Raw genomic sequence first — 21951 nt, forward strand, 5'->3', positions numbered from 1 at the left:
GCCATATGGGTGTGCAGTATTCAGCTGTAAATTAAACAAGACCAAAAGCAGTGCAGCGAAGCATTGTTGAGATGCCTCAGCAAGGTGATCAGCACACCCATGAGTAGTATAAAGCACAAGCAAGAAGGGTAACTAGTATGCTAAGGAAGACTAAATCAGATTTTGAGAGAAAAATTAGCTAAGCAGGCCAAAGTAAATCCAAAAGAGTTTTTTTCTCTACGTAGTAGTAAGAAAGAGAAAGCGTGATTATGGAAAGATAATAGGAAAGTGACAGAAACAGAAGAAATTGTTCAGTTACTTATTATTTAGCATTATGATGATACAATGGCTGTGAGCTCCTTTTATGGGTAGATATGGCACCCCCCCCCTCCTATTTTATCCGAGCTCAGGACTGGCATAGCTGATGAATCAGGCCTATGACTGGGAGAGATGTTTTCTTAAGTATTCCTGACTGTAATCTGTGTGTGTGTTCACGAGGCCGGTTTGCCTTTTCTAGGGGATGAAAAATCCAAGTTTCGGGGTGAAAAAAACCACTTACCTCCGTATGAGACCAGCTATCTTACCCTTCATTGAAACAGACCAGATAAAGGTTCCTCGCATCACAGATGGGAATTGAACCCAGGTCTTTCCAACCGAAGGTTTCATCTATACCAACTGAGCTATGGAAGCTCTAGTTCAGTTAGTAAGTGATCACTTTGTAAGGGTATATCATCCAGGTGGTAACTTTGCAGTTACTGAGGTGGCAGAGTCTGATGTGAGCATTGAGGTTGATAAACTGGAGATGCTCAATATATTGAAAAATATCAATGTGAATGCAGCAGTGGGCCTGGACAGTATGCCTGCTCGTGTGCTACAAGAATGTGCAAGTGAACTGGCAGTACCTCTAACGAAATTGTTTACTCTAAGTCTCTGGCAAGGTTCCAGCAGAGTGGAAAGAGAATAAGATAGTTCCATCACATAAACGTGGCTCCAAGACAGAAGTAGCAAATTACATACCAATTAGTTTCTCTGGAGTGGTGGTTAAAGTATTGGAAAAGTTGGTTAAAAGTGAAATTCAGTATTGGGTGGATAGGAATATGATACTTTATAGGGGGTAGCATGATGTTGTAAAAGGTCGGTCCTTCCTCAATAATTTATTTGCATTTTATAATAAGGTGACAGCAGAACTGGATAAAGGAAATGGCTACACCATGATGCTGCTGGACTTTGCAAAGGCATTTAACAGAATACTGCATAGAAAATGATCACATAAGTTGGAACAAATGGGAATGGATTGCATGTGAAATTCCTCTAAAATTGTGTGGCAGACTTTTTTCACAAACCAAAACACACAATGTGCTTGCTCTGCACCATCAGTTTTGCCATTTTCCAATTGTTTGACATATCACACCATCTAGTGTTCTCATTTGTTAATAAAGTTATGTGACCAAAAATTGATGTTTCACTACATTATGACACTCACTCAGCTTTTGTAAGTCTTCCAAGTTATTCTTTCTCCTTCAAAGCTATATATATATCCTTTTGAAACACCCTGTATTTCTTGATACAGAGATCATTAGAGCAAAAAAGAGTGAGTTTGATGGATAAGAGTTCTGACTGTGCAATATTTTTGACAAGTGTGATAAAGTTGAACATGATTGTAGCAGCGGTGTGTTTCCTTTCAAAATTTTATGAACTGAGATGAATGAGGAGATTTAAAAAGGACATATTGCAGTTATATTTTTTCTAATATAAACTGCATTTCAAGACGAATGGCCTTTATCTCGCAAATGCTGTCTTGGAGTTTGGATACAGAGCCTTTTCAAGCCACAACTAGACATCTGCAGATGGTAAAAGATTTTGCTCAAAATGTTCCATAATATACAAATATATACAGACCATGATTCTCTATACAGACTCATGATCTGCAATATCTGCATTGTTGAATTTTGTTATGTTTGCTTGTGCTTATGTTGCAATTAATTTCATACTGAAGATGCCTATAATACCTAGATAAACTTTTTCTGATAAGTATTTTTTTTTCCATTACATAAGTTATCCATTATTTATTCTTTTTCAAATATGTCTATTTGATTCTCTTAGTAATAGAATAATACATCACGACGAGTACAGGTAATCCTCGTATAATGCAGTACAATGCGGTCTACAAATTGTAGTATCCCTTGTTCAATGCAGTTTCGATACAACGTGGTATACAATTTCTAGTAGCCCTTTATTTATTTATTTTTTTCATATTTTTCACCGCGAGACTTAAAAATCAAATTTTATCTTCATTAAATTTGTGTCTGCCTGTATAGTGCAAGTAGTTCTAAGTATCGAATTTAGTTTTATTGTATCACTGAATAAGTACTGTACAGAGGCTTTAGAGTCATTCTCAACAAATAGTGCAATTAGAGACAGATGGAATAAAAACGGTGCTAACTAATAAATCACATGTCCCATCTCACAGAAACTATGCTGTATAGACTTAAGCAAAACCATATGTTGCACCAAAACACAGTATCTAACTAAAAACTATTGTCCAATTTTTCAATTTATGAAATAAATGTTTGTTTTATTGCATTTGAAATTCTCGATTTCATTATGACAGATCACAAAGGCTAACTTAAAATAAAAGACTACCAAGAATTGAAACATGCTATATAATGAATGTGTGAGTTCGTCTACCAAGAGTTTGTGTGAGTTGAGCCAGTCAGTAATGAGAAATTCCATTGGAATGATAAATGACACCCTGTTGTGAATGTGTTAAAACTAATAGTGAATGTTGTTATGACAGTTTCAGATGTTATGGAATTCGATTGAAGAGAATTAGCATTTCAACTCAACACTTGTCGGTTGCTTTTGTCTTTGGGTCGGCGATCTTTTGTCAATATTGCACTAATCATATGCACGTCTTTATAGCTACTGTCTTGTGTAAAACAAAATTCAGCTTGTACGTATTGTAACAATTAAAAAAAAAAACTTGAATAATTTATAAGCGTATAAAAGGATATCACCTGTAAATCTCTCAAAATTTCGCACCTATATTTCGAAAAATGAAAGATCAGCTCCTGGATTCAAAGTTTCCAAAGATAGAATTACTCTACTGTTTTGTAGTAATGCGTCAGGTGATTACATGACAAAACCAATGTTTATTAACCGATCTGCAAATCCTCGTGCGATGAAAGGGCTCAACAAGTTCATCCTACTTGTTTATTGGCGGGCCAACAAAAAGGCATGGGTTACAGCTAGCATGTTTGAAAATTGGTTTTTCAAGTGTTTTGTACCCGATGTAGAAAGTTACACAAAGAAAAAGAATATGGACTATTCTACTAATTTTAGATAATGCACCAGGCCACCCAACAAATTTAAGCCATCCGAATATTAAAATAACTTTTTTGCCGCCTAATACTACTTCACTTATTCAACCACTCGACCAAGGAATAATATCAACATTTAAGTCGTATTATATTCAGCGAACATTTCAATTAATTTTGGAAAAAATGGAATCTAATCCAAACAAGACAATGCCTCAAACGTGGAAGAGTTTTCAATGTTGAATTGTGTAAAAATTATTTCTCTGTCCATTAAGGAATTACAACCCTCTGCGCTGAATGCTTGCTGGAAAAAAATATGGCTTGAAGCCATTCTGGATCAAAATTTCGTACCTCCAGTGGATGCCGAGCTATGTCGTATAATAAACATCTCGCACATTTTTGGAGGAGAGGACTTTTGCGATATGGTTGAAAACGAAATTAGTGAATTAATTGATGAAGAAACAGATTTAAATGAGGAGGAACTGGTACAATTAATAGATGCCGTCGAATCAAATGGTAGGGAAAGTTCTGCTGAAGATTTTGACTGTGATGAATCCGTTCAAGAATTAAGTTTAAAGAAATTAGCAGAAGGATTGGACTTGGCAAGAAAGTTAGGAAGTTATTTTACTGATAATGATCCCTCATGGAGTGCTCGGGAAAATTCATGGGACAGTTGGATGTTTGTTTAGCGCTGTATTATGAACTTAATAAAAAATTGCGGCATAGTGGAAAGGGAAGTCTTATTACTGACTTCTTGATGACTAAACCAGCCGAAGTATGCAATAAGAATTATACAAATGATGTCCAAGGGATTTCTAGATGTGACTACCTCCAGCCACTTAAAGAACATCTACAAAATGTTATTTCTGAAGACAGTGATGATGATTAAAATAAGAGCTTTATTTTATTGTTTCTAAAACATTTATGCATTATGTGCGATGAAATTTATGTACAATTTGTAATTTTTATAATTTTTTACTACATATTTGTCTCATAGTTTATGTTTTCTTAACTTACATGAATTACCTGAATTAAATAAAAATATTGTTTTTGTTGGATATGTCATTGTTGTTTATATAATTTAAAAAAAAAAGGTTTTGGAACCTAACTCTACTTTTTCTATGTGATCTAAGTCTCGTCTAATGTGATTTATATAACACTGCATTTCTATGGAACTTAACATCTGCGTTATACGAGGGTTACCTGTATGTTGATTTTTTTTCGACCAAAAAAGTAATGTAATAAGAAAAAAACAAACTGACACTGGGTTTATATGTTATAATAATTATTTAATTAAATAATTATTGCAACCTGTAAATAGTTTCAATTATTTTTTATTACAATAATACATCACACTGCTGTGATGAGGACATTGACAGGTCAAGAAGGAAGGGTATTATTTTACTGTAAAAGACATTAATTAGACTACTTTTGGATCGATTATGCCAGAATTTGGCCGTTTAGTTTTTCAAACTAATGAGGAAATCATGTCTGGAGACTAGGAATTAAGGTAATGTCAAACCTTCGAAATGTTGATTTGTTATCGATATAAGGTGAAAGAATGTGATTTGCTTAGTTTGAAGGATAGGAAAGGGGAAAAAGTGATATGATTGTAGCAAAAGATAGAGATTGCATTGGATTGATATAGAGGAGATTTATTCATAGTGTAAGAAGTAAAATATCTGATATAATATTTTCATTAAAGGATTATGATGATGAATGAGAGGGATTCGTGGCTGAACAATAGTGAGTATGGAGCTAGCAGATTAGTTCAGGACACGGTATAACAGATGTAATTTAGTTAGAACATGATTCATGTGACGATTCTTCTGATTAAGATCTGATGATGATAATTATGTTTTCTTATTTATTTATTTTTTAATATTTGTTTTCCAATTAAATCCCATTTTTTTTTCTTCCTTTCCCTGTCTTATACCCTTTTTTCTCTTTTTTTTTTTTTTAGTGAGAGATTTCTAGTCAAAATTGCAAAGTCAGGAATGTCTCAGTTTATGGAAAAGCTTCATAATCATTGTACAGTTTTTACAGTAAGTATGAAAATTAAAAATGCATAATTATATTTTTAATGCAAAGTTTATTACGATATTAATAATTTATTTATTTATTTATTTTTATTTTAGGACTTAGGGAATGCAGATTTAAATAAAGACTTGTATATAGTTGCTCATGTTATTAGAACTGGTAAGTCACAAAATTTTTTTTTGTGTAATATTATACACTGCTCTGCAAAATTAACAGAATAAAATAGTTTTCATGAATATTTTCTTTTTAACAATGTCTTAGAAAGCAAATATTTGATATAATAGGCATTCTAGCATGCAAATTCAGATTGCGGCTGATCTTTGAACAATGTTGGAGTTTAGGGGTCCACCTCTCCACATTGTTCGAAAATCTGTGTATACCTTTTGACTCCCTAAAACTAGCTTAACTACTAATAGCCTACTGTTGACTTGGAAACCTTACCGATAACATAAACAGTCTATTAACACATTTTATATGGTACTAGGGGATCCGCCTATGCCCCCCCGTGTTCTGGACTGGTAGGCCAGTTCTCCTTGAATTTTGAAGACTCGACTCTCAGGGTAGCCCCTGATTTTCAAAACATTTCAAATAACTCGACAAAAACGTTACACAAAAATGGTTACAGCCTACATCCGTTTCAAGCCAACATCACATCCGTTGCCAATTTTAGCTTATCATTTTATAGTATAGAGTAGATGTATGTATCATATACTATTATTCTTACAATAAAGTAAGCTAGAGAAAAGAAAACGTTATTAAAGAAAATCATAAGGAACAGAAAATACATTTACAGTACTGTACTGTACTGTATTTATCGGTATTGTAAGTTTACATGGTCTGTCTATCATTACTTGCATCAATATTGTCTTATATAAATAAAAAAAACATTGTAGATGTATTACTAACACTAGACATCAAAAATGAAAAGATAATATGAAAAAGAAATTCATATTTATTTATAGTTATAACAATTTGTACATTGATAACAAGGAATCAGCAGTATGATTGCTTTATGGTACTCTAGTGTAATCGATATGATTGCTTCATGATAGCCTGGCCTATACACTAATGAATGAATCGTTATAAAATTTGTATTTTATTATAATTAATTAAATAAAGAACTAATTAATTAATAACAGTTTTATGCAGTGATGATTTAATACTGCATCTTTACATTTGTTTACATTTCTCTCGACTTTAAATGACACCATATACGGTTCTGTAAGTTTGTGTGTATAAGTTTTGATAAATCTTAATTTTTTATAATAGATCTGTGTATATTTTATGATAGTAAATGATAAAATACACTAATATCTATGTATATTTTATGAATTCATAACATACTATAATCTTTCTTAATTTTTTCAATATTTCTAGGCTATGAGGTTTGTCTGTTAGTTTTTCAAATTGTCACAAATCTTCAAAAACTTTTTCAGTATATTTATTGAAAAAAAATTCCGCATATAAGTGGATCTGTGCAGTTCAAACCTGCATTTTCAAGGTCAACTGTACATGCTAGTATACAAGTTTTGGGAAGTGATCACTATTAATTGTTCCTATCCCTCCCCCTCCCTTTAATCTACATAACTTATTACAATTGTTCCTCTGAACTCTAATAGTGTAATATCATATACTTCAGCTGCAACCGAGAGACAAGCTAATATACGCATGATTTATGACTCATTATTTTGATTCATCTTTTGATTGCAGTTAACAGTCTATCTCCTTGATGACATCCATGTAACGTTGGATGAAATATATTGAAGTTTTTGAATAAATTATAATTTTTTTACACTTGTGAGCCGTGACACTTACTGTATTTTTCGGACGATAAAATGCACCCCAAATTTATGAGACGATTTTTAGAAACAAAAATTTTATTATATAAAGATATTTACAAATTATTACTTAATTTTTATTTATTGTTACAATCATTTGTATTAGCAATATTCAGTTCATCTTCACTCTTGGTACTATCACTGGTCTCGTTAATGTCACCATTCGTATTACTTTCGTCTGAACTACTGTTGTCACTCCCTTCAAAAACTGCGTCATCTTCGGTACCATCCATTGCATTACTTATCCTGCATTTCTTAAATGACTTTATAATCGTCTCTTCTTTCACAGCTTCCCATGAATTTTTCACCCAGGTACATACTTCTGAAATTGTATGTACGTCTTGTTGCTGTAACATTGTGATTTGGCTTTGCCATTCATTTGTTCAACTTTTCCCTCATAAAATTTATTTTTGAATGGTTTATTAATAGATCCATCCAAGGGTTGTAATTGACTTGTAAGGCCTCCAGGAATGACAGCTAATTCTCTATTCATTTCTTTTAGAAGCTTCTTGGTTGATTCTGTTTTTTGCGCTCTGAATTGATCCCACACTAACTTCACAGGCTTTTTAAACAACGCATCTGGACGTTTTGCCCATATCTTTTGTATCCATAATTTCATTCCTGTTTCGTCCATCCAGCCTCTATCTCGAATGTGGATAATAACGCCACGAGGAATTTCATCTCTCGGTAACGTTTTTCTCTTGAAGATTAACACGGGGGTGGTTTTCTTCCATCCGCGCAACAAGCTAAAACTACAGTATAGTGAGTTTTTTCGTGATCTGTTGTTTTGATCACTATTTATTTGGTGCCTTTTGAATCTACTGTTCGATTTGAAGGAACATCAAAAGTTAGAGGTACTTCATTCATGTTCGCAATTTGATTAGCCTCAAAGTTAAATTTCCTTCTCGCTGATATGACAAATCTATGGAATTATATAATTTTAGCTTCATAGTCAGCCAGTATTTTTTGGGCTAGAGTGGTTTTTATACGCATGTATAACCCGTGTCTTTTCATAAATCTACAGCACCAAGACGGTGATCCGGTAAAATCTAAAATTCCATTAGCAGTTGCCCATCGTTTCACTTCAAAAATTATCATTTTCGTAGAAACAGATGTTTCGATGATTTGCTACCCAATTTTTCATTTGTACTTCTAATTCTGGCCATTTTTCTAGGTCCGAACGGAATGTTTTCTTGTGTTTACATAGCAGTTTTAATTGTTCCTCTTGTTTTCTCCACTCACGAACCCGTTTTTCTGTTGGTGGTGTCTTTCTTCTGCTCTGTTTCCATATTGTTTTGCATAATTTATCACATTTAATTTATAACTCACATTATATGAAAGTCTTTTTTGTTCGACACTCATTTCTGCTAATTTTAAGATAAAAATTTTAACGACTTATAAAAAATAATTCAAATGAACCATACAAAAGTGCATATGTTTACCCACTAATGACTATTGATGCTCTAATTCACCCACGTGCAGCGAGATAACTTAGGTACCTACCTTCAGCATACTTCTAATTTTATTAACATATTGTGCTAGTAATTGTACTTCGCTAACAGCTTCGGTACAGTGTAAAGATTCGTATTTTAATGTTACCTTCGGACCATAAGACGCACCCCACTTTTCAGTCAATTTTTCTATGTAAAAAGGTGCATCTTATGGTCTGAAAAATACGATACTTTAACATTCTGTTCATGTTTTGTAGCATTCCTAAATTCATTTATTCATTATTTCACTCTATATAGGAAATAATAAAAATAGCAGTAAAGAAATTACTGATTTATGTTTAATTTTCTTTTCTTATATATTTCTTTTCTTTATTTTGGATATTTTTTTTTATAAATTTTAATATTTTTTATTTTTATAATCCATTATGTCTTGAAAGAAGATATGAAAGAATCATTGAATGAGATCTAAAGAAGAGCAAAAGATGCAAGATTGTGAGAACATTTCCTTTTTCAGCTCATGTGAGAAAGCTAAAACATCAGATATTGCAATAATTCAATATGCAGACAATGGTGTGTGGTATGTTGATTGGATGGAGCTCCTTTAATAGCATAGAGAATTTGTACTTGTAGGATAGATTACGCTTAATGGATTTAGTATTATCCACTTGGTTTAATTTTGCTTAGTAAAACAGTAATGATAAAAATAGAGATATTAGGTAATGATAAAAAAAAGAAATTTTGTATTACTCGTGTGCAAGTGAGAGAGAGAGTTAGAGGAGTCTTCTCACATTTTGCTTGAACAGCTGAGGGTTGTAATCTTTGGGGAATGTAGAGTTGGGGAGATTGTTCCAAAGGACAGAAGTAAATGGAATAAAAGAGGAGGGAGTGAAGTTGGTTCGGTGAGTTTTAAGATGCCCTTTTATAGTCCATCTTAAAACTTGGTTAGCAGTGGCTCTTGTTTTAATGATTTTGGAGGGGAGTGGAGGAATAATAGTGGTCAATTCAACAGAGCACTATCCATGATAGTATCTGTAGAAGAAGCCCAAATCAGAAACTGAATGTCTATGAGAGAGGAATTGAAGTGGGTCTGTGAGAGAGTGATCATTAATTAGCTGGATTGCCTCTTTGGGATAGAATTGAGCAATCTTAGAGAGGATTTTGGTGCACCATCCCAAATATGGGAGCAATATTTCATGGCTCGGTGGATTTGAGCTTAGTATAGTGTTAGCAGCTGTGAAGGTGTGAAGTAGTGTCTTGTGTGAAAAAGTCCAAGTTTTTTGGCAGCTTCAGAAGCTATAGTTGAAATATGGTTGTGCCAGGAGAGATCACAGGTGCAAGTCAATCCAAGAAGAGAAATCTGATTCTGTTTGGATATCTCAGTATCACTGAAGGTAAGGGGAAGGGATGCTAGCTCTTTTTTGTGAGAGATCAGATGGAACTGAGTTTTGGTGGCACTGAAGTTTACAAGATTGTCCTTGCCCACAGGGATATAGTTAGGAGATCTGAATTCAGGTCCCTGGTCATCTTAGATCTTGAGAATTCTAATACTTGAGCACTATAAGGTTTGTCAAATGGAGGATTGGCGTGTACTGTCATCAGCAAAGCTATGGATAGGATTGGAAGTCTGTGAGAGCAGATCATTTATATACAAGAGGAAGAGAATGAGTGAAAGAACAGAACCCTGAGGTACTTCTGCATTGGTGGGGAAATCTGAGGAGAGTAAACTGTCCACCATGACATATAGTGAGCAACCAGTGAGAAAGCAATCCAGTTGCAGAGTGAGGAAGGCATACCATAGGACAGCAGTTTGGTGAGTAGGCCCCTGTGCCAAACCTGATCAAATGCCTTTGAAATGTCGAGGGCAACCACGTGAGTTTCTCCAAATTTCTCAATGGCCTGAGTCCATAGGTGAGTGGCGAAAGCAAGATCAGCTGTAGATTGCAAGTGGGAATTCATATTGCTGTTCACTAATTAGTTGATATGTCTCTAGGTGGTTCAAGAGTTGGTTGTTGATGACCTTTTCCATAATTTTTGAGAGAACAGAAGTGAGTTCAATTGGATGGTAGTTTGTTGGTTGACTTTTATTACCTTTCTTTGGGATGGGCTGGATGTTGATCTGTTTCCATGTTGAATAGGATAGATTGAAGAGGTGATACAGGATAGGTGTTAGTTCTGTTTTTTTTTTTTTTGTTTTGTTTTGTTTGCTTGTTTGTGTTCAGGTTATTAAGGATTCTTGAGATTTCTTTTAGTCAGAAGACTATGGAAGATATTAAGGAAGCCTTCATATCTCCTTCTTTGTGGAGTGGAGGGAACTTTGTGCAGGTCATCAATGCAGGAATTGGAAGAGAAGAGAGTGATGCCAGTAAGTTGGCCTTGTCTTTTGGTAAGGTGACTGCAGTATCATTGGAATGTGAGAATGGTGGAAACCTATGGGCATAAGTTGCACCCAATGACCTTTAAAAGTGACCAGAAGGAGCAACTGCCATTTTGGTAAGAGGCAAATTTTCATCATTTGGCCCTTTCAAATTCTGACTCGACTTGGTGATGATTCTTTTGCAACTGTTGTGAGCTGTGGTATAGGCAGAGAGGGCAGCTGGAGTTTTGATCTTGAGCCAATTGTGGTAAGCAGAGATTTTTTTCTTTTATAGCATTGGCATACTTTTTTTTTTTTGAAACCCAAGGCTTGGATGATGTCTGAGAATTTGGAGTGGAATAAGGGATGAAAGCCTTCATTCCTGTGAGGGTGATTTCTGTTATTCAGTCCGAGTAGGTGTTTGGATCAGAAGAACTGAAGCAATCAGACTTTGGGAAGAATAGAAGTTGCAGAGGTCCTTCCACTTGGCACCCATTGTAGTGCCAAAGGACATGAGACTGTGGACTGGTGGGTATAAGTTGTTCTGTAATAGAGGAGACTGTATGAGGCTTGTGGACCAAGTTTCCAAGAGAAGGACCACCAACCACAATATACCTGGAGGGGGAGCTTGTTAGGAAGAAGTCAAGTGTGTTGACAAATTGGAGGGGATTGGGCTAGGAAGAGTGATGATCAGAGATAGATCGCTGATGGCAAACACTTCAGCATCCCTGCCTGCTTAATCAGTAAAACTGGAGAAGAGGAGCCAATATGAGTTATGGACATTGAAGTACCCAAGAAGGATGATCCTATTGGGATATTTAGACTGCAGAAGATAGAGCTTTAGAGAGAGGTAAGTTGAAGAGGTCAGAGTGGTTGACAGAATTTGGAGAGTAGTAGAGGGAGCATATGAAAAGGGCAGGTTGATTTGGTAGAGAAATTTTGAATCAAAGTAGATCAAACATTGGGATTCAAGGATTTGTAGTCTCTGGCATGGTATGTCGGTTCTAATGAATGCATAATGCATAAGTGCCCCCCCCCCCCCCCTTGTGGTGGAAAGAGCTGTGTGATGTGTAATTTGGACAGTTGAGGTACATTTGCTGTTGAGGTTGCCATTTGGGGTTCTGAAAGAGATAGTAGTTCTGTTTAAGATGACCATAGGTGGTGGTGCATGTCATATATTGCTTTGATATGACCCTATTCGGATTACTGTGTTCATGTCTGGACACTTGGGTTTGAGGATGATTAAGTGGTGGAGAGGATCCAGAGGCAAGTGACCAAAATGGTGAGTGATTTGTGGATGCTCCTTATGAGGATTGCAAAAGTTCATTGATAGGCGAAAAAAGGGGAGGGGGAATATGATAGAAACATTAAAGTTACTTAAAAGATTTAATAGGATTGATGCAGAGAAAATGTTTCAGCACTAGGCTAGAGGGGACAGAACAAGAGGTCATCCTTGTAAATTGAGTAAGAGTGTAGTTAGCAAAGGCATAATAACTAGATTTTTCACTTGAAGAGTGGTGAGTGATTGGAATGGGTTGCCTGAATCAGCTTATTTTCATTGGTCTGTTAATGGTTTCAATGAGAGGCATGATGCATATTGTGTTAATAGTTTGGGCTTCCCATGATGAGGCTTAGGACTCCATGGAGGTGTCCGAATAATAATAATAGTAATTATTAGCTTTGCCCTTTTCTCTAAAGTTTCCCAAAACGTTCCTACATGCCTAGTTTGATTCATTTCCTATCTGCTGTTTAGCTCTTCAACAAGGACCACTTTTTCCATTTTCTTGCTCAGCTGCCTGCTTTAATTACTCTAAAAATTCTGCCACTTCTTCCTTAGGAGAACTTTTTGTGGGTAGGCACAAATAAACTTTGTTGTCCATTTTCCATTTTGAAGTTTGCTCACATAACTCTACTTGAAATTGTCTTCCAATCAAGAAGTTTATTTTCACATTTAGTATTAAATGCTGTCTCTACTCTTCCTTTCATTATTGCTTACTATTATTGCCTGAATATAACATTCTGTATTTATTTAGTAAGAATTAATGTTTTGTTTTCTTTGTTTCATCATCATCAATTTCCTGATATGTACTCTCAAGGGATGTTCAGGCTACTAAGATAGCACTACATGATTAAGTTTACTAATTAATAATCTTTTATCAATAATTTACCTCCAAATTAGTTTATTACATGTCAGCACTCCAATATTGTTGTAGCTAACATTTCATTCTTCTAAGTTAATTCCGACTAATCTAACTGGTAAGCTTAGGCATTGCTGGTTATTCATGACTTATTTTTTCATGGTATTAACAACACCACAAACACTTTTATTAACAAGGATGTTTTATTAACGCTAATATTTTGCTGATTTTCAAATCAGCATCATCAGAGCACAACACACATTTGTGGTGTTGTTAATACCGTGAAAAAAAATAAGTCATGAATAATTCCGACTAAATTAATCCACCTAGAACATGGCTTTCATCTGGATCTTTTTCCTGCTCTTTTCACATCAAATATTTGTTTTGCTAACCTATCCTCTTTTATTCTATTTTAGTGACCACACCATTTTAGATCAGTCCTGCTCACACATTCTTGAATGCAAAAATTATGAAATATATTTAGAAATTATGGACTTTACAACCGTGTTATAAATAACTATTTTAATTTCCTGACATTTCGACCTTCATATTAAGGTCATCATCTGGAGTATATATAAATATTCAAGGACAAGCTGAGTTACATTTCACACGGTAAGCTAAAGAAACAATGATTTGATCACCTGTTATTCTACTGGCATGATCTCTAGTGGGAAAACAAAACATACAGATAAAATTAAAAATTAATTAAATATTTAGAAACTACATCAAAGATAAATTCTATTTTAGTTAACATGGGAGAAACATTCTTTCATATAGATTGTTTTCTTACAGTGACAATGTTGTCCTATTTTTTACATGACAATTGTTATATTAGATTTAAGATTCTGGATTATCTACAGTCCTGTTTATGGCTAACTCTTAGGGTATATATATAATATATACCCTAAGGTATATATTATATATATACCCTAAGGGTAGAATATGTGCCTTCCATATGCTATGCTTGGGATTTTTAGACCATCATGATTGTTCAGATTGGGGTAGTTGATAAGAATCTTGCAGGCTTCCTTAAATTTGCCTTCATACCATGTTTTGGTATGATGTAAACAACTGGTGCTTTTCCAGTCAATTCTATGTAAAGTGTTTAGGCATGATCAGAAAGGCCAGCTTCACCATAGTTATTATATTTAATGTGTCGTTTATGTTCCTTTTGTCTGATAGGAATAGTGCATTCTGTTTCTCCCTATATATGGTAGATTGCAGGCGCAATAAATATGGTGTACTCCAGGGTGGGCCAGCAGAGGAAGTGGGTCTTTGGATGAACTGAGTAAGCTTTTTAATTTTGCAGGAGGTTTAAAGGTGCTTTGTGGTTGTATTTCTGTAGTATTCTGTTTATTTTATCTGATGTCCCTTTAATGTAAGGAATGGTTATAGTTTTATTGTAGTCTAGTTTATCTTTGTTTTATATTGAGGTCTTGTAGAGAATTTTGTTAATAGTGTTTTGGCTGTAACCATTTTTTAGAAAAGTATTGCAGATAACTTTAAATTCGTCTTTCAGCACTTGTTCATTGGAGCAGATCTTCAAAGCCCTGATTTTTAGAGTATTAATGACACCTAGTTTTTGTGTTGGGTGGTGGTAGGAGTTTGTGTGTATATTGGTCAGTATGTGTCGGTTTCTGGTAAACAGTGAAGGAAATTACGAACTGGATGTGTTTGTGTTGTTTGTTTAGGTGGCTAAGAAAAGTGTCTAGTGTCTGGCAGCCATGGGGCCAGATCATCGTCAACGTATCCTGTGCCTTCTTTTTGTAGGTAGAAAGCGTTTTTCCATACAAAATAACCAGAACATAATACATGCAAGAGCGCCGTGATATCTGGAGGGAATTTATTCTGTAAAAGAAGGATTGTGTCATTGATTGGGGCATTCGTAAAGAGGGCAGAGATGTCAAAACTGACTAATAAATCATCTTTTTCTAATGTAATGTCTTTAATTATGTTTATGAAGTGTTGTGTGTTTCTGATATAGGAGGGGGGGGGGGGAATGACCTACTAACTCCTTGAGCGGTGTCACTAATTTCTTGGCTAGGTGATAATTCGGGCTGTCTATACCTTTTGACTATCGGCTGGAGTGGTGTGTTTTGTTTGCGTATCTTTGGTAGACTGTAAATTCTCGTGGGATGAGCGTATTGTGGAAATAAGTTTTTGACTGTATCTTTGGACCATATAGTAATTGATTTAAGTAGTTTCTCTGTTTTCTTTTTTATTCTACTGGTTGGGTCGTAGTTAATAAGTTGGTATATACTATTGTCCGAGACTAGCAGATTCATTTTTTCTAAATATGTGGTTCGGTTTAGAATAACAGTAGCACTTCCTTTATCAACTCTAGTTATTGATTTTAATGATTTCACTGCTGTTAATTTGTGTTTCGTTAAGTTGCTTGTTATTGTTTTCTTATAATTTATATTTAAAATGTTAGTGATTTCCAAATGTATTTTTTCTGCTATGGTATTTGGGATGAATCTTACCCCCTCTTTCAATATTACAAATAAAATCCAGTTTGTTCATTAATCTGGGTGGTACGGCAAAATTTAGACCTTCGCTGAGTAGCGAGAGTTCTTCTTTGTTTAAGGCATGGTTGGATAGGTTAACTACATTACTGTTACCTGCAGGTGATTGGTGGCTCCTGTTGTTTCTTGCTTCTGGTTGGTTGTTAACGTTCACTGTGGAGGAATTGAAATATGTCCATTGGTTTTATCGATCTTTTAGTCTATGAAATTTGGATCTGAGATTTTCTTTCTTGGTTTGAAGGATATGTCCGTAATCTTTTCAAGGATAATCCAAATATCTGCGTTCAAGTTTTACATTTTGTTTCATTCAACCTTTCTCCCTAAGAGTTAACTATAAACAGGACTGTAGATAATCCAGAATCTTAAATCTAATATAACAATTGTCATGTTAAAAATAAGACAATATTGTTACTGTAAGAAAAGAAAACTATCTATATGAAAGATTGTTTCTCCCATGTTATCTTAAATAAAATTTAGTTTTGACGTAGTTTCTAAATATTTAATTTTATCTGTATGTTTTTTTCCCCACTAGAGGTCATGCCAGTAGAATAACTGGTGATCAAATCATTGTTTCTTTAGCTTACTGTGTGAAATGTAACTCAGCTTGTCCTTCTATATTTGTATATACTCCAGATGATGATCTTAATATGAAGGTCGAAACGTCTGGAAATTAAAATAGTTATTTATAACACGGTTGTAAAGTCTGTAATTTTCTAAAACGAATGCTGATCACCGTGCAACACTAAAAGAAAGGATGCTATCTAATGTCTTCATTTTTAATATGATTGTGTCATTGTTGTGACCTGTTCAGGCCTCTAATTTTTCAAAGAACTCTCTTATTTCTGGTCTCTAACTTTGATCAAGTGTTTTATTTCTAACCCAAATCTCAGATCCTTAAAACTAGTTTGAACACTACCTTGATTACTGCTAGTTTAGTGTTATTTGGCTAATTTCTATTAGCCAAATAACACTAAAATAACAGCTTTGCTTATTCTATTGAAAAACCTATGAAAATAGGCAGGAAAACATGCAAAACTTCAGCTGCATTTTGAATGGAGAGCATATAGAACATGAAAAATGTTTCAGCTATTTAAACACAGTTTTTAGTGAAGATTGCAAGTTTCTAGTAAAGACTGCAATTTAAATCTGTATATTTCCAGATTTAACTTACTATCATCACTAAAAACTGTACTTAAATAGATGAAATATTTTTTGTGTTCTATATGCTCTCCATTCAAAATGCAGCTGAAGTTTTCTATGTTCCTGCTTACTTTCATAGGTTTGGTCTTTTTATTGCTAATTTTCATGCCAAATTTGTTACAGCTGTTATTCAATTTATGGGTAGTTTGAAAATCCAGGGGAACTTGCACTGGATGTGTTTTGGAGTATATCATCATCTACATAAAGCAAAGCGTAAGAGTTTGATATCTCTAATTCTAATATAGGGTTTAATGGCACTTTTCTTTCGTAATGTGATCCATATGGATGATGAATAAGATTTGAGATAATGTGCATCCTTGTTTTACACCTGATTTTACATCAAAGCATCTTCTTGTATTTTCTTCAATTCTAAGTGCTGACTTCCAATTTTGAATCTAGACTGTGTATTGCTGACTTCCAACTTTAAATGTAGATTGTGTATTTTTATGTTTAATGTTTCCATTTACCCAATATAGTTGTAGTGTTTTGAAGAGTCTTTTCCAGATCTACAGAACTGAAATATAGAATCTTCTCATATTCTCATGATTTCTCAACTATTTGTCATAATGTGAAAATCTGATATTGACAACCTATTTGGCCTGAATCCAACTTGTTCCTCTCTCTGTTTCTTTTCCACAATTTTTCTTAGCCTCTTTTCGAGTATGCTTGCATAAATCTTACATGGAACACTTAGAAGAGAAATTCCTCTAATTCTCGCATTCAGTTTTATTCTCATTTTTCTCGATGGAAACTATAAGAACTCTACTACAATCTTCTTGAATTCGACCTTCTTACCAGGCCCACTGAATTATGCAGTGTAGCCACTACAAAACTTCTGCCTTCATACTTGAGCATTTCAGTTGCATATCATCTTCTTCAGCTGCCTTTTTGACACTTCAAGTTATTGAAATGTCCAGACATACAGAATATCCTTACCATCAGTTTACATGTCATGTATCCATCATGGCATTCTTATTTTTCCATCCTTGCAGACAACTTTATCGTACGGCTCCCTAATTGAATGCATATATTAAAAATATTAAATATATATTATTAAAAGGCAGGACATTAATATTTCCTGTTGCCTTTTGAAGATATTTTGGGGAGGTACTCCAGATTGCCTGGAGTACATCCCTTAAGTGACACTGATCTCCACAGAATAAAAACAAACAAACTAACATCAGATAATGTTAATATGAAAATAAATGTAACTTCCAAATGCAACAGGAAATTCTACTGCTCTTTTTTCTAATGCATATTTATATGATGTCTGGCACAAAGGTAATTAGTTTTTTTTATTATGACAAGCACTGCTGAACTGATGATGATGTAGTATATTAGTGATTCCTAATATACAAGTAAATGTCTGTCGAGTTATTGTGCTTTTAGTAAGTATATGTCTGGTATATTCATCATGAAAATGGAGAAGCAAAATCTTGAACAGCATTATGCAATTAAATTTTGTGTTAACCTGTGACAATGCTATTGAAACGTTCAATAAAATTAAGCATGCGTATGGTAACGATTCATCATGTGCTCAAGTATTTAAATGGTACAAGATGTTTTTGGAGGGGAGAGAAAACATGGCAGATGAGCAATGTGTACGGTAGCCTGTCACAACAAGAATGAACAACAGTGTTGAGCAAGTATGGCGCTGCTGTTTCACTGTTCACAAGATTTTCACTGAAGATGTGGAAATGATTTTTACAAATTTGGAAGATTTGTACAAAGATGGTTCCAGAAAATCTCAGTAATGATGAAAACGATCTCTGCTGCAAAATTTCTGTGGACATGCTGAAATGCCTTTTTAGATCATGTTATTAGGGATAAGACTTTTAAGTATGAAATGAAACATCGAAATTCAGAGTAGCCAATGAAAAATTCTTTACCGAAACAAAAACCATGATTGTTACCTTTTTCAATAGCCATGGTGTGGTTCACCAAGAATTTGTACCTCCTGGAGGAACTGTCAATCAAATTTACTAGAAAGAAATCCTTGAACAGTTGCAAAAACTCATCTTATGGGTGGATCCAGACATTGTAAATGATTGCAGCTTGAATCACAAAAATGTACCTTCTCATTCTAGTAAATTTGATTCACAGTTGCTCCAGGAGGTACAAATTCTCAGTGAACCATGCCATGGCTATTGAAAAAGATAACATTCATGGCTATTATTCTTTCAATTTAATTTAATTTTATATTTTATTTATTTTTTACCACAAGTATTCATGCTAAGCAGGTTAAGTAGTTTTTGATGTGATGTAGCTTGATGTAGTATGCTGGTAGTTACTGTAATGTGTATCTTATCTCATTTTCCTTTTTCTCTCTTTTACCTTGTGGTGTCGAGGGTTTATTAATCATCGAACCTCAAGCCGTTTACAGGATAAGGTGGTCAGCCTTACGCCCTGTTGTATCCTGTGTCCATAGTGTTGAGTTCTCGAGGCCGGTTTGCCTGCTTTGCTGGATGAAAAACCTCAGGATAAACTGGGGGAAAAACCCTACTGTTCATGCCCAAGACTGGCTAACTTGGCTATGGCTGAGGAAGATCCTTCTGCCCCTCACGTCACTGATGGGAATTGAACCTAGGACACTCCTTCCCAAGGCATATGGTTGCGAAACGCATAGCCACTAGGCTAACCGTGTGGACCTGCAATGTGTATATAGATGTATATATTTCTAAAGATGACCTTGATGCAAAGATTGAAATTTAGAATTGTTTGTTAAAGCTTTTATCTCGAACAGTTGTTGACTCCACAAATTATATCTAACTAACCATCTTAATGTTTTTATTGAATTGCATTCATTGGGGAAAAATGATAAATGCAAGGCTATTCAGAAGAACAGAGTTATTATGATGATGGATGAGAAGTTGGGCCTGTAAGCATAGAGCTGAACTGTTTATGGTTTCATACTAATGGCTTTGTGGAATGAAACAGCCTGAGAAAGGATTAAAATTACTTTTTAATTCTTCCAATATTTCATCTCATTCACAGAGACATTTTCTGGCAGTAAAATATGAGACTTGTAATTCACGCGCACACACACACACACACATCATAAAGGCAACACAAGGCTATGTGAAAGATGTAGACGAAAGGAAAGACTAGAATCCTGACTAGCTGGTGTGACCTATGTGAGTACCTGTTGGTAGTTTCTGGTGTAAACTGTGATCTCAAAATATTAGATTTTCCCATATTTTTGAAAGTTTTATATAACGTTTTTTTTTTTTTTAAGCTAAGGCTAATTTTTGAGAGCAGCTGTAGATTCTAAACATGCAGCCTTTGTCTTCTAAATTTGCAGCAATGGATCATGGTGGTCATTTTCCATTTGATTCTATGAGCCACATCCAAAGTATAGTTTACGAGACCCGATACATCTACAATCATATTAATGATTGTAGATATATTTTCTATGTTCTTCTATGCAGATGTTGTACTCTTTATTCTTTTCAGTACCAGTGTAAACTTGTCTGTTATAGACAGTCTGGCAGATCTAACAAGAAGAGAACATTAAATACTGCATGTCCATGAATCAGTATGATACCTACATGCAATAAGATAGTAAAAGCACACCACACTAAAAAGACACTGCAGTGAATCCTTTCTTTCATACTTACATGGTGATCAGAATACATTATCAAAATTATGGACACAACTAACTACCGTGTTATCCATACCAGTTGTAATTTATATGTATACTTATATAAGTAATTTTAATTTCCGTTTATTTATTTATCTATTATTTTCTGTATGAACATGTTACTCTCCAGCTTAATTTAATTTTATAACCTAATTGATAATAATAATAACAGGACTCTAGCTTTGATGTAGTGAGTTTTTTTTTTTTAAGCACCAGAGGTCAGCAAATAGTTTTAATGGTTGATCAGTAACTTTATTATTCCATGTAGATTGTAGTGCAGCTTGTTTCTTTATATATAAATATACTTGTATATTCCAGAAGATGACCTTAATGTGAAGGTCGAAACGTCGAGTGTATATTTTGGTTTATGTTAAACTAAAGTTTTACTCTAACAGTGTAGTTGTATCCATAATTTTCATAATGTACACTGCAGTGAATGACTAATCTGAGAATGAACGAATGTATGCACTACAGAATAATCCTGACTGATATAAAATTTGGCTGCAAGAAATGTTCAGATATTCAAGAGTATCATCCTTCTCCATAAACATGTGAAACCCATCCACCCTTGACTTCACCCATTGGAACATAAGATTAACTTGAATGTTTCGCACTTGTTCTTATTTATGAGCCTTTGTGATCACATTGTGATAATGCTCTAATTTTCAGAATGGCTCAGTGTTTAAAGCACAATACTGTTAATGAAATATTGTTTTACTGTGTTATGATAAGTCATTGATTAAAAAGTTGAAAGTTTTTTCACTTGGTTATACTACAAATTAAAGATGCCAAGAAATTATATTCCAAGAAATTATATCCTTTATCCAAGTGTAAGCAAACAAAGTTTGCATGTGAAGTCACTTCATGATTGGGCTACTTGTATATAGAATCTGATGACTTCACATCAGTTGCCTTAGTATCCCATCATTTAATATGATGTTAAATAATCATTTAACATTCGGCCTGATGTGAAGTCAAGAATATAATTTTTTGACATCTTTAATTCATTGATTAAGAAGCACTGAAAGTGATCACTCATTCATTTTATACATCTTGAAATTATAGAATTTTACATATTTGTTTGCATAAAAAATATATTTAATTGAAATAGGAGTTCATTTTTTTATCTTCAGGCCGAATGTTAAATGATTCCAAAAAGTCTACTACTCATCTTTATAGGAGGCCATATGGTTGTGCAGGTAAAGTAATATAGAAATCATGGATTTATTTCATATAATTTTTTACCAGTTATTCATTTTTATATAAGTTGAATATGTGTGCTTTTATTACATTTTTAAAGATAATTTTCGTTATTGTTAATTGCATTCAAAGTATATTTTTTAATAGATGTTATATAAATACGTCATATTATATTGAAAACATCAGGGAGTAAATAAATGTTCTCTGATCTTATTTCAAAAAGTTTTTCCATACATTGCTCTATTCTTCTTGTCATCTGTTATTACTGTT

The 21951-nt window shown here is 34.1% G+C and overlaps 1 protein-coding gene across 2 annotated transcripts in view; it reads left to right on the plus strand.

The window, feature by feature from the left end:
• Positions 1-21951, plus strand: part of spg (dedicator of cytokinesis spg) — an 869351-nt gene that overhangs the window by 190823 nt on the left and 656577 nt on the right. For both annotated transcript variants that reach the window (XM_090390789.1, XM_090390790.1), the window contains 3 exons: positions 5260-5341; positions 5435-5495; positions 21615-21680. In XM_090390789.1, the coding sequence (XP_090246915.1) occupies positions 5260-5341; positions 5435-5495; positions 21615-21680 (209 nt within the window). The remainder of the gene's footprint in view (positions 1-5259; positions 5342-5434; positions 5496-21614; positions 21681-21951) is intronic.

This window comes from Typopeltis vanoorti, chromosome 3 (genome assembly GCF_054136105.1).
Source record: "Typopeltis vanoorti isolate ZY-2024b chromosome 3, IOZ_Tvanoo_1.0, whole genome shotgun sequence".
NCBI classification, from domain to species: Eukaryota; Metazoa; Arthropoda; class Arachnida; order Uropygi; family Thelyphonidae; genus Typopeltis; species Typopeltis vanoorti.